The sequence below is a fragment of the Rhinichthys klamathensis genome, unplaced genomic scaffold, assembly GCF_029890125.1.
Source record: "Rhinichthys klamathensis goyatoka isolate OS25496 unplaced genomic scaffold, OSU_Roscu_1.1 h1tg000176l_1, whole genome shotgun sequence".
NCBI lineage: Eukaryota > Metazoa > Chordata > Actinopteri > Cypriniformes > Leuciscidae > Rhinichthys > Rhinichthys klamathensis.
The window spans coordinates 5,319,737-5,332,765 of record NW_026606705.1 but is presented as its reverse complement, the minus strand read 5'-3'; the positions used below and the strand labels follow the sequence as shown (position 1 = coordinate 5,332,765).

General features: G+C 39.2%; 1 protein-coding gene across 1 annotated transcript in view; it reads left to right on the top strand.

Annotated features, from left to right (window-relative positions):
* Window positions 1–13,029, top strand: part of LOC130092597 (uncharacterized) — a gene marked incomplete at its 3' end in the record, with an annotated part of 31,904 nt that overhangs the window by 8,163 nt on the left and 10,712 nt on the right. Inside the window, exon 4 of the mRNA XM_056260497.1 lies at window positions 10,233–10,354. Within this exon, the coding sequence (XP_056116472.1) occupies window positions 10,233–10,354 (122 nt within the window). The remainder of the gene's footprint in view (window positions 1–10,232; window positions 10,355–13,029) is intronic.

The window sequence follows — 13,029 nt, the reverse complement described above, 5'->3', positions numbered from 1 at the left end:
CAAACAAAAGGGGCTCATGTAAACGCAGCTAGTGAGCCACACATCACCCCATGCAGTGGAGGACAGAAGCATAATCATGCCCATCAAACAGCACCTGTCGTGCCCATGGTCGTGGTGATATTCCCCCCTATAAATTGATGTTATATCTACCCAAACCTTATTAAATAGGTAGGCTATACATCATCATATATGTCAAGTTCTTAATATTAATCGATAAACTACTCCATTAATTATAATAAGGCACTATGGCTGTTATCAGTAAAATAAGTCATTAAGTCATTAAAAGTCAAAATCTTAATACAGAGGAGAATTTTTTTACACTGCAAATACAATTGCATAAAAGTCGTTATGAGATTAGTTTTTTTCAATCGCTAACAAGCGCTTACCCATACTTCAGATACTTTTTTTAAACTCTTAACACAGATTCACACCTCCAAAACACAATTGGCCAAATGGATAATTTTCTTCTCAAAAACACATTTTGTTAAATATATACTAACTCTTCATTTCAAAATAGAACACATCTTTCTCTGCACACACCAACTTTACCAAAACACTGGAAATCTGACTCAAAATGAAATTATTCTGTCATAGAATAACACTTGTTTTCACTTCACAAGGTGCATGCAGTCAATCAAAGTACACCAGGTTTCAAAATACTGGCTATTGTTGACATTACAAAAACTGCATAGACTTTGATGTTTCAGTTTTACAGGTATTTGCATGCAAACATGCAATCCACCGTTTTAACACTAAATTTCTTGGTTGGGAACTGTATGTCCACATGTACAGTAATATTCATATTCAAAAGCATTCCAGTAAAAAGCTAATCAGTTTTTTTTCACCTCTCACTGCATCTCTCACTGCTCCTGCATCTCCCACTGTATCTCTCACTGCTCCTGCACCTCTCACTGCATCTCTCACTGCTCCTGCACCTCTCACTGTATCTCTCACTGCTCCTGCATCTCCCACTGCATCTCTCACTGCATCTCTCACTGCTCCTGCACCTCTCACTGTATCTCTCACTGCTCCTGCATCTCCCACTGCATCTCTCACTGCATCTCTCACTGCATCTCTCACTGCTCCTGCACCTCTCACTGCACCTGCATCTCTCACTGCTCCTGCATCTCCCACTGCATCTCTCACTGCTCCTGCACCTCTCACTGCACCTGCATCTCTCACTGCACCTGCATCTCTCACTGCTCCTGCATCTCCCACTGCATCTCTCACTGCTCCTGCACCTCTCACTGTATCTCTCACTGCTCCTGCACCTCTCACTGTATCTCTCACTGCTCCTGCATCTCCCACTGCATCTCTCACTGCTCCTCAACCTCTCACTGTATCTCTCACTGCTCCTGCATCTCCCACTGCATCTCTCACTGCTCCTGCATCTCTCACTGCACCTCTCACTGCTCCTGCATCTCCCACTGCATCTCTCACTGCTCCTGTACCTCTCACTGCATCTCTCACTGCATCTCTCACTGCTCCTGCATCTCTCACTGCACCTCTCACTGCTCCTGCACCTCTCACTGCATCTCTCACTGCTCCTGCATCTCTCACTGCATCTGCATCTCTCACTGCACCTGCATCTCTCACTGCACCTCTCACTGCTCCTGCACCTCTCACTGCATCTCTCACTGCTCCTGCATCTCTCACTGCACCTCTCACTGCTCCTGCATCTCTCACTGCACCTGCATCTCCCACTGCTCCTGCATCTCCCACTGCATCTCTCACTGCTCCTGCATCTCCAACTTTATCTCTCACTGATCCTGCACCTCTCACTGTATCTCTCACTGCTCCTGCATCTCCCACTGCATCTCTCACTGCTCCTGCATCTCCCACTGCATCTCTCACTGCTCCTGCACCTCTCACTGCTCCTGCACCTCTCACTGCATTTCTCACTGCATCTCTCACTGCATCTCTCACTGCACCTCTCACTGCACCTCTCACTGCATCTCTCACTGCATCTCTCACTGCTCCTGCATCTCCCACTGCATCTCTCACTGCTCCTGCACCTCTCACTGTATCTCTCACTGCTCCTGCATCTCCCACTGCATCTCTCACTGATCCTGCACCTCTCACTGTATCTCTCACTGCTCCTGCACCTCTCACTGCATTTCTCACTGCATCTCTCACTGCATCTCTCACTGGTCCTGCATCTCCCACTGCATCTCTCACTGCTCCTGAACCACCCACTGCATCTCTCACTGCTCCTGCACCTCTCACTGCTCCTGCACCTCTCACTGTATCTCTCACTGCTCCTGCACCTCTCACTGCATTTCTCACTGCACCTCTCACTGCTCCTGCATCTCCCACTGCATCTCTCACTGCTCCTGCACCTCTCACTGTATCTCTCACTGCTCCTGCACCTCTCACTGTATTTCTCAGTGCACCTCTCACTGCATCTCTCACTGCTCCTGCACCTCTCACTGCATTTCTCACTGCATCTCTCACTGCACCTCTCACTGCATCTCTCACTGCTCCTGCATCTTCCACTGCATCTCTCACTGCTCCTGCATCTCTCACTGCTCCTGCACCTCTCACTGCATTTCTCACTGCATCTCTCACTGCACCTCTCACTGCTCCTGCACCTCTCACTGTATCTCTCACTGCTCCTGCACCTCTCACTGCTCCTGCACCTCTCACTGCATCTCTCACTGCTCCTGCACCTCTCACTGCATCTCTCACTGCTCCTGCACCTCTCACTGTATCTCTCACTGCATCTCTCACTGCTCCTGCATCTCCCACTACATCTCTCACTGCTCCTACTCCTCTCACTGCATCTCTCACTGCTTATGCACCTCTCACTGCATCTCTCACTGCTTCTGCACCTCTCACTGCTTCTCTCACTGCTCCTGCACCTCTCACTGCATCTCCCACTGCATCTCTCACTGCACCTCTCACTGCATCTCTCACTGCTCCTGCACCTCTCACTGCATCTCTCACTGCTCCTGCATCTCCCACTGCATCTCTCACTGCTCCTGCACCTCTCACTGTATCTCTCACTGCTCCTGCACCTCCCACTGCATCTCTCACTGCTCCTGCATCTCCCACTGCATCTCTCACTGCATCTCTCACTGCATCTCTCACTGCTCCTGCACCTCTCACTGCACCTCTCACTGCTCCTGTACCTCTCACTGCATCTCTCACTGCTCCTGTACCTCTCACTGCATCTCTCACTGCTCCTGCACCTCTCACTGTATCTCTCACTGCTCCTGCACCTCTCACTGCATCTCTCACTGCTCCTGCACCTCTCACTGCATCTCTCACTGCTCCTGCATCTCCCATTGCATCTCTCACTGCTCCTGCACCTCTCACTGCATTTGGGGAGGGGAGGAATTATAATAAAATTATCTCATACATGGGCTTTTTTTTTACAGCATTACAGCTCAGACACACATCGCCCCGCCATAATTTTGCTCATTGAGCTGTACAGTTTAACAGTAACAGGTGGTGTTTCCCCTCGAACTGAATGAATCAGTATTTGAATGAATCGGTCTGAATTAATGATATGACTCACTCGTTTAGACAGTGACTTACCGCCAGCTGTTTTAGTTTCATATTTAAACATACAATTTAATTGATTCCATCATTTCATATTTCTATATTCATTTATTTTTAACATTAATCTCATAATGACTTTTATAGCAAACACAATATTCCAAACCTTAGATACAGTATAAAAACCTCTGCTTCTGCAATGACATCAGTTCAAAAACTATATCTCAGCAAAATAATAAACAAACAATTGAATAATTGACACACAGATGATTTATGTTGGGTAAATTGGGCCAACCGCAGCTGATTCCAGTCTGGCTTAGACTCAGTGGCAGGGGTTATTTTTTTTTCTATTACATTGACACTTATACAGTAAAATGAGGACTTTGAGGAGTGAGGTTTTTGGAAACAGAAAAAGACAAACACTGTAATGTGTGGACGAGGAAGAGTAAGAGCAAGGGGCCCAGGGAGAAGAGCAGGCCCAGTGAGAGATGCAGTGAGAGGTGCAGGAGTGCAATATTTGATGAAAACATCTGGCCTAACCCTGAAGACCGCAGAGATTAGTACATTAGATACAGTAATTTTGTGCTTTTTTTAGTTCCCCCACCCCACCCCACATGGATATTTTCTTCACTGTAAGCAATAATGTAAAACTTTTTCTGTTCTATCATACCATGTTTCTACTGTACCTCTTGTAGTAAACAGTAAAGGGAAAAAAATGATTTGCTTGTTGTTCACATTACTGGAATGCTTTTGAATGTGAACATTACTGTACATGTGGACATACAGTTCCCAACCAAGAAATTGAGTGTAAAAACGGTGGATTGCATGTTTTGCATGCAAATACCTGTAAAACTGAAACATCAAAGTCTATGCAGTTTTTGTAATGTCAACAATAGACAGTATTTTGAAACCTGGTGTACTTTGATTGACTGCATGCACCTTGTGAAGTAAAAACAAGTGTTATTCTTTGACAGAATAATTTCATTTTGAGTCAGATTTCCAGTGTTTTGGTAAAGTTAGTGTGTGCAGAGAAAGATGTGTTCTATTTTGAAATGACGAGTTAGTATATATTTAACAAAATGTGTTTTTGAGAAGAAAATTATCCATTTGGCCAATTGTGTTTTGTAGGTGTGAGTCTGTGTTAAGAGTTTAGAAAAAGTATCTGAAGTATGGGTAAGCGCTTGTTAGCGATTGAAAAAAACTGTAATACGCATGTGCACGCTATCAGCGTTCGCGTTTTTAAGTTTGCGTAGAGAGAACTTAAGAGTTTTCTGTTAAAACTGTGTCGTGTTAGCGGCCCTAAGTTAATAACCAATGATCGTTGGGACGGAAAATAACTGGAAAATAACTTTATTCTAGAGCTGCTGTAAAGCCAAAACAATCTGTTACTTTAATTTCCTATTATCAGTGTAAAACCGCTTTGGAACAATCTACATTGTTAAAAGTGCTATATAAATGAAGATGACTTGACTTGACTTGTTGGGGGTGTGGTCTCACTCACAGGTGAAAGGGCAAATGACCCACTAATTACTTATGTCGCCGCAAGGGGTCACCAAACAATTATTAAATGAACAAAACAATAATTTTGGTGAAAGACATTTCATTTATAGTAAAAAAAATTTAACCCCGTACATCAGCAGGACATCATCTGGTGTTTGACTGCATATTTCCACTGTCCACTGCGTTGTCTACCAACAGATTTGCAGGTCTGACTCAGTCGACGGCATGTCGCTGAGATGTTTTCAGAAAAAGGGAAGAATAAATTAAATTAACTCACATCCTCTAAAATCAAACCATAAACAATTTTTAACATGAAAAACCATTCTAGTGACCCTCCAGAACCGACCTTGCGTATCCCTGATTTATAAGACCATATTTTTAGTGTTTCTATTATATGGTGTTCTCAATTTTTAAAACATTATCTAATATCTAAATCAAAATGTAATAGCCATCTGTAAAAAGTCAGTTTTTCATAAAAAAGTACAATATTTGCATCTGAGATGAAGTGGAGTTGAATAAAAATCTAAAGTACTTCAAATCTATATTTAAATACAGAGTAAATGTATTTTGTTACATTCCACCACTAGTTATTTGGAAAAAGAAACTAACAAAATGTATTGTCACAATATTAACAAATCGTTGCTAACTACAGCTGCGTCCCAATGACAGTTGCCATTGACGAGCGGGAGTAACAATTGTACTGAACTTTTATAAGTTATATTTGACTGCCTAAAAACAAAACACCCTAAAACCATCTGAATATGTTCTCCATGGTCAATTTATGTACATGAAAAAGACAATAAACTTTATAAAATCACATATTGGTTGTATATAATTCAACATCTGAAGCAATCGGCTATACCATCCCATTTAACAAGTCTCAGTGCGTCCTTTAAAGGCCGCGCAGCCCCTGAATTGGGACACAGCAATGGCCATGCATTTCCACTACTACTTTGCAAAGTATTGCCAGTCTATCACTGCTTTACTGAGCGTTTTTCATTGCTTGTTCAATGTCTACTTGTTATGACCATTGTGCTTGCCTTATTGGATTACTGTTTTTGCTCTGTTTGCCTGGTTGGACTGATGATTTATCTCTGTTTACCCTGCCTGCCTTATCGACTACGTCTCTGTCTAGTCAGTGTATTGGATTCGTTGGCTGAGATTAATAAAAATTGCAGTATTTGGATTCTATTTTGCCTCCATGTGAAGTCCCTCACAACAGTCTCATTCAGTTTGTTGTTTTTTTTACTTCAGAAGTGCCTTTTGCATCATCAACCCGGAACTACAGTTCAATTCAGTTTGATTTTGTGAACTGGCTCGATCGGTTCCCAACGAATCGGCTCAAAAAATATCCTCGATATACATATATAATTACAAAATAAAAATACAGTATATAATATAATAGACCTTCACAGCATTGTGACATTGTGACTACATATGAAGAGTTCAGATGCAAAAGCCTCTAAATGCCATCTGAAATTTTCTTCTAAAATGATCATTTTTATCAAGCTCGTATATTTAAATTCAGTAATTGTTCTTGCCATTTAAGTGAAATTATTGAACTTAAATATACGAGCTTGATAAAAATGATAATTTTAGAAGAAAATTTCAGATGGCATTTAGAGGCTTTTGCATCTGAACTCTTCATATAGACTTTTCAAATATTGTGTTAACAACTATCAATGCAGTACTGTAGAGTTGCTTTCTGTATCATGACTTTTAGAACAATTTGATCTAGAACTAAAAAATATCTAAAACAAGAAGTTATAAAAGTCTAATCAAACCAAACAAGGTCTCATTTCTGAAATGACTTATCTGAAATGAAATCTGACTATATACTCTTTGTACAGTGTTGTAAACTGATTTAGAAGGCTTTCATAAATATATATCTGCACATTACTCGCATAACTTAAAAAGGTCACCTAATTCCCATAATCAAAGAACATTCTTTGAACTCACAAAACCAGCTACACAAAACCAAACTATTCCAGCCTTAGGTCTTGTTCTTATTTTGTTTTTTGTTTTACATACATGATTCTGTAAATGTCCCTTAAGAGAAGATAAATATATCCTATAAATATGCAATATTAAATGTCGAGGGGTGTAACAAATTACTGAAACTATACTTAAGTAAAAGCATCCGTATTGTGATAAAATCTTTACATAATTAAAAGTCGAAGCAGCTAACCAAAAACAGACACGTGTGAAAGTAAAATGTAACATTTAATTGTACTTAATTGTAAAAGTATTCAAAAGTGGGAAAAAATTACTTCAATAGAATCAAATAGAATTTCCCAAAGTATGATGCACTCGTCAATTTCCTCAATGTCCTAACCACCTCTGAAACCAATATCCTGAATTGTGAATTTGTTCAATTCTGAAACATTGGTTCTTTTTTATATATTCTCTGACGCTTGAACATAACTGCTTAATGCCTGATCACCAATCGTGTTTTAATCAAGTCCTTCTTTAAAAGTTATTAAAACTTGTTGTTTTGGGTTAAATCAATTGTGGTGACTCAAGAGACATATCATTATAGGGTGAATGGAGTTACGAGAGCAAATAACATTTCACATTTGAATTGATTTTATTAGTTAAAGAACATGATTTTACATTTACCTCATTAAGACAGACACAAAATAGTGTATAAACTCTTAGTAATAAATTATAGATTAGTAGATATGATACAACTCTGCTTCCCGAGATCAACTTTCCTGCAGTGATTTCTCAACTTTACAAATGCGCATGACGAAAAATGTAAGTATTTAGTTTCACCAGGGATGTAGAGTTTTTGCACAAAAAAAAAGATATTTTAAAGTTTGTGGTTTGTGTTAAGTTATGAATTATGCATTGACTGAGTGTGAACAAAGACCAGTACTGTGTGAGAAAGGTAAAGGATGCAGAAGGGCAAGTAGGACAGGTTTCTGTCATCTCTTAAATGCCAAAGTTGTTGAAATACCAGCAACAAATTTCCTTCTATTGAAATCATATATGATAGTATGTGAAAGTTATGTGAACCCCCTCCCCCATACAGTACAGTACAGTACAGTACAGTATAAATACTGACAATAACTGTGGATATCATTTGTTCCAAAGACCGCAGGAAGGAATTTAGAAGCATCGGGTTTTTTGTTGGACATTTTGGTAAGATTAATTTCCTCATAACAAATCAGAGCCAATACTGCTTAATCAATATTAATGATGTCTTACAAGTTATGTCAAAAGATATTGCTATTGGTGTCACAGTTGTTTGCAGTGTTTAAGATTCTTTATTTATCTTTTCTTTTCTTTTTTTACTTTAGAGAACACTTTGTGACCTACAACAAAAAGGATGGGGAAACCCGTCACATTATATGTTGTAACACTGCTGTTTCTTCATGCCAGTAAGTCAGAAATATTCATTTTATAAATGTTATAAATGCAGTCCATTTACCATTTTTTACCATTTAAATAAAATGTAAATATATATATATATATTTAAATCTCACAGGTGAATAATAAAATCAATAAAAAATTAATGATGACGAGATTGTTGAAAATATGTATAGGCTAATATTCATAAAATATTCTCTTTATAATGTAACGCAGAAAATTACATTTGTTGTTAAGAAGTTTGATTTTAAAATTGAATTGTTCATTTGTCAATCATTATGCACTTTTAATAAGAATGTTCTGAAACAAAATTGTCTGTTCTCCTGCAGGTGAATTGACTACAGCACAAGGTAATGACAATATAGTAATTAGTGGTACTTGTAAAGCAAATAATCATTACTTCTTCTTCTTCTTCTTCTTCCAAATTTTGGTATCAAACCAGTCCCACACTGTTTTTTTTTATACACACATGAATAAGGTCTCAAATGGTTTGGCTTATTGAAGCAAACATATTTCTATACATTATACCAGAGGTCTTCAACCCTGCTCCTTGGGTCCCACTGTGCAGCAAAGTTTATTTCCAACTTGCTTTACCACTTATGCATGTGTATTTTCAAGCGATCATGAAGACCTTGATTAGCTTGTTTCAGTTGTGTTTGATTAGGGTTAAAGCTAAACTCTGCAGGGCAATGGGTCCCCATGAGCAGGGTTGAAGACCTCTGCACTATACACTATTCACTTATACACTATGTAGTCATCTATGCAGTGTATGAATGTTATAAGGTTATTTTTTCATTCAACATCGGAGTCCTGTAGCTCTTCCCCCTCCACTACGTAATTGAAGCTGCAACAGTTGAGTGCATGAAGTGTCCAATATTCCACACCGATATTTATTTTTCGGTTAATTAAGTACATCATCCTAGCATTTAAAGTGTAGTTTTTTCTATTTTTACTGTGAACACTCTACTTGCACTATTATACTACAAAACATCATAGAATAGTTCATAAGTATGGAATCGGGACGCATCTATAGAGTTAACATTGAAAAGAGATCTAAGAGATCATGTTTCTAGATAAGAATTTCCTTGAAGTCTGGACTTGTCTGGCTCATGTCTCAATTGTGCTCACAGTATTCACACAGACAGGCCCTTGTAAGTTTGGTGGTTTGGGTATAGTCATTCCCAAATTGTCAACAATATGACACTATAATTCCAAAAACAGAGCCTATAAAAGAGATATTTTTCTGAACATTTTACAATTAGTTTGATACCATAATGTCATAAACATAAATTGTTTAATTGATTTATAGGGCTAACAAATATATATATACACAGTACATATCATATATTTTGTTTAATTAAGCCTTGTGCTATGCAAAGGGAATTCGTTTTTATGTACGAGTTGGTTCGGGCTCAAAACATGAAATGTGCAGATAGTTTAATGGGTATGAAACCTAACGTCTAACGAATGTCAAACGTTAAACTAACTTTACCGCCATAGATTTTCGCTGGTTTCAAAACATACACCACGCTAGCTTCTTTTTGCAACCTCTCTCTCACTTTTGCTCAAGTGCCAGCGATTAACCGTCAGCGTGCCAGTGGTGCCAAATGTTGCCGACCCCAGCACTATACTAACTTTCCACAATGCGATTTACCTCTAGTTTTGTTTTCTTCCATCTGCACTCCTTTTTCCAGGACCCACTGCTATGTACATTCTGTCTCTCTTATCTGACTTACTGATTTCAGTTCATGGAGATCTTTCCTAGAGCTGATGATCTGAATGTTAAAAAAGAGGAGTACCATTTGCGAGCTTATGTTCCTGTAAAAGAACATTGACGCATATACTTTTCCTTTTGCCAGCTAATTTCCTGCCGTTTGGGGATGGAGACGTAGTAAACCCCATTTTGGATGATGGAAGCTCTGAAGCCATTTTCTTGCAGCAGCCCTTCAAATACTTTGGACGCGTATACAATCAGATCTATGTAAGCATTGGGCTTTTTCTTATTGGTAAAGATGTTTTTCCATTTATTACATCAATTACTTATGCAGCAATCATTTTAGTCAAATTCTTTTCAGTCAAGAGAGTTTTCTCCTGTTTAAGTGTACAACTGGATGTTTTTAAAAGTGCCCCTATTATGCTATTTCAACGCATTCTCATCCTTTGGCGTCATATAGGTCACCTATATGACATTTATGGCGTCACGCCATATGACATTTCGTCGAAATCTTACGCACATGGCATCCTTTAGCGTCAATATAACACGCACTGTTATGGGTAGGTTTAGGTCTGGCGTAGGGTACGGTTATGACGCCTTGGGATCTGCGTCTCATATTCATGCTAAACGATGCCATGTGCGTTGGATTTAGACGAGCGTCACCTGTATGACGCCTTGGGTTCTGCGTCTCATATTGATGCTAAAGAATGCCATGTGCGTAAGATTTCAACGAAATGTACAAAGCCTCACATGTATGACGCTGTAGAGTATTCAGCCCGGTTCAGGTTTGGGGAAAATGTGCAATAACTTTTGATTTGTAATCAGCAATTATTGGACACGAGTGTGAACCAGAATACTATGCATAAAAATCACCCAAAAAGGGATTATATTGCTCACGTGTCTGCTTCAAATATATATAGGTAATTAATACAACGAATTGTAATTAAGAATATATCTCATCTGCAAACGGCTATATTAATTTTAAGAACACCTTAGAATTAACCGCACCTCACCAGTCAGTTCGTCCGCCGAACTGCTTGTTTGATTATCAATTCTCAAAAAGGTTTATCCTTAGCATAAGTTTACTAATCAAATTAGTTTACTTAACAATATCAGCTCGTAGCTTTAAGATCGCACATTAAAGAGGCTTTGTTCCGTGACCAACAAACAGAGACAATCGAGAGTATAATGAGGTTTAATAAAATTGAACTAGAAAACACAACTACATTTAACAATGAACATATGAGATAACGAAAGTAAAACAGGAAGAAAGAAAAAAACAGCAGACAGGAAACAAAGATGGTTATCACAGCTGAACCTTAAGAGCCAACAGGGAAAATTACACACTTTAACGCGTTTGAACTTGGATCAAATACTATACTTGCAAAAATGGACCTTTGTGTGGCTGGGCAAGCAGGCGCGTGCGGAGTGTGGATGTCCGGTGACCGCGTGAGTTGAAGGCGTTCCTTTCGTTTTCCAGGAGAGTGCTTTGCTCGCGGGAAATTCGAAACGGCTTAAAGTTATGCTGTCGAGGAGTCCTTTCACCCGAAGGATATAGGACTTAATCAAAACGTAAAATGCTGAGTTCAGTCTGACGACAAGAACTTGAGCATCAAAGAAAAGACTGAGTTAAACGCAAAATAAAACAAAGTACAAACTAAGACGACTAAGTCGCAGATAATACACAGGAAAAGTAAAACGAAGAAGAGGGTACCACGATAAAGAAGAGAGAGAGTGAGTGACCCGGTTCGTGATCCTTTAAAGGGAAGTTCACGCCCAGGCTGTGGAAGAACAGGCCAATGGTCACTCACTGATTTTTAGCGCCCTTTTCTTTCTTTGTCTTGTCAGTTTCGGATTTATGACAGGGTACGAATACGATCAGAAACATTACAGAGATGGAAAAACATAGCAGAGTACATTTTAACGGAACCTCGTTTATATGGTTAATTAGGTCAAATCGGGAGCTTTCATTTGCTATCATGAAAGACGTGTTTGACACACATACAAGTGGATATATGTTTTTAGGCTCTTTATATATGCCTTTAGATTTTTACCTACACAACTAACAATCTTAACGATCATGGTACAATAGCAGGAATCACAAGAATACAGGAATACATCATATTTCTCTTCGAATCACTCATTTCTCGGGGTTTTAACGTAAGGAATGTCTCGGCGTCTGTCCATATGTGTGTGCGTGCTTGGATACGTGGGTGCGAGCGTCCATGTGTGTGTGTGTGTTTTTTTTATTTATTTCACACATCTGGCTTCGTTCTCTCCGCAGAGAGGGGTGTTACATGATAGCTTATCTGTTTGAAAAACCAGGAACGAAATTTTATGGCTATTTGTATTATAAACAATCTCACACCATAAAGGTGTCAATAGGGCTTTTAGCCCAGACTCGTGGTCGCCAATGGTTGATTTGCATCGTGTGAAACACGGGGTGTTGACTTTGTGGACCCTGTTCGGAATGTATGCATGTCATATCGGAATTAATGAACTCATGAGACAAACTCAAATAGGGGAGAGCGGGGTAATGTGAGACACCCCCTGTATCTAGTCAACGGAACACATTTGTGGTCATGTGACCATTATGTTTTCAAGCCCATCCCATTTCCCCTTGGCCATGAAGGAGAGGACCTCATGATGCTGTGATAAGCATGTTTTTTTTCACAAAAATATTGTTTTTGCATGTAAAAGTAAATTTTCTTGCTGTCAACTTAATCAACTGTTGTGCCAAAGCAAATTGATTCAGGTAGAAAAACTTATATCATACATGTTGATGAACTATTAACATATAAAACCATGTGATGATGCTAGCTGAAGAGTATCCTGAATTACTAAGAGAGATTGTTTTTTTCTAAAATGTGGCAGTGGGGTAAAGTGAGACAAATGCTGTGGGGTAAAGTGAGACATGAGGCACAAGTTAAGTTTAGTCTTAA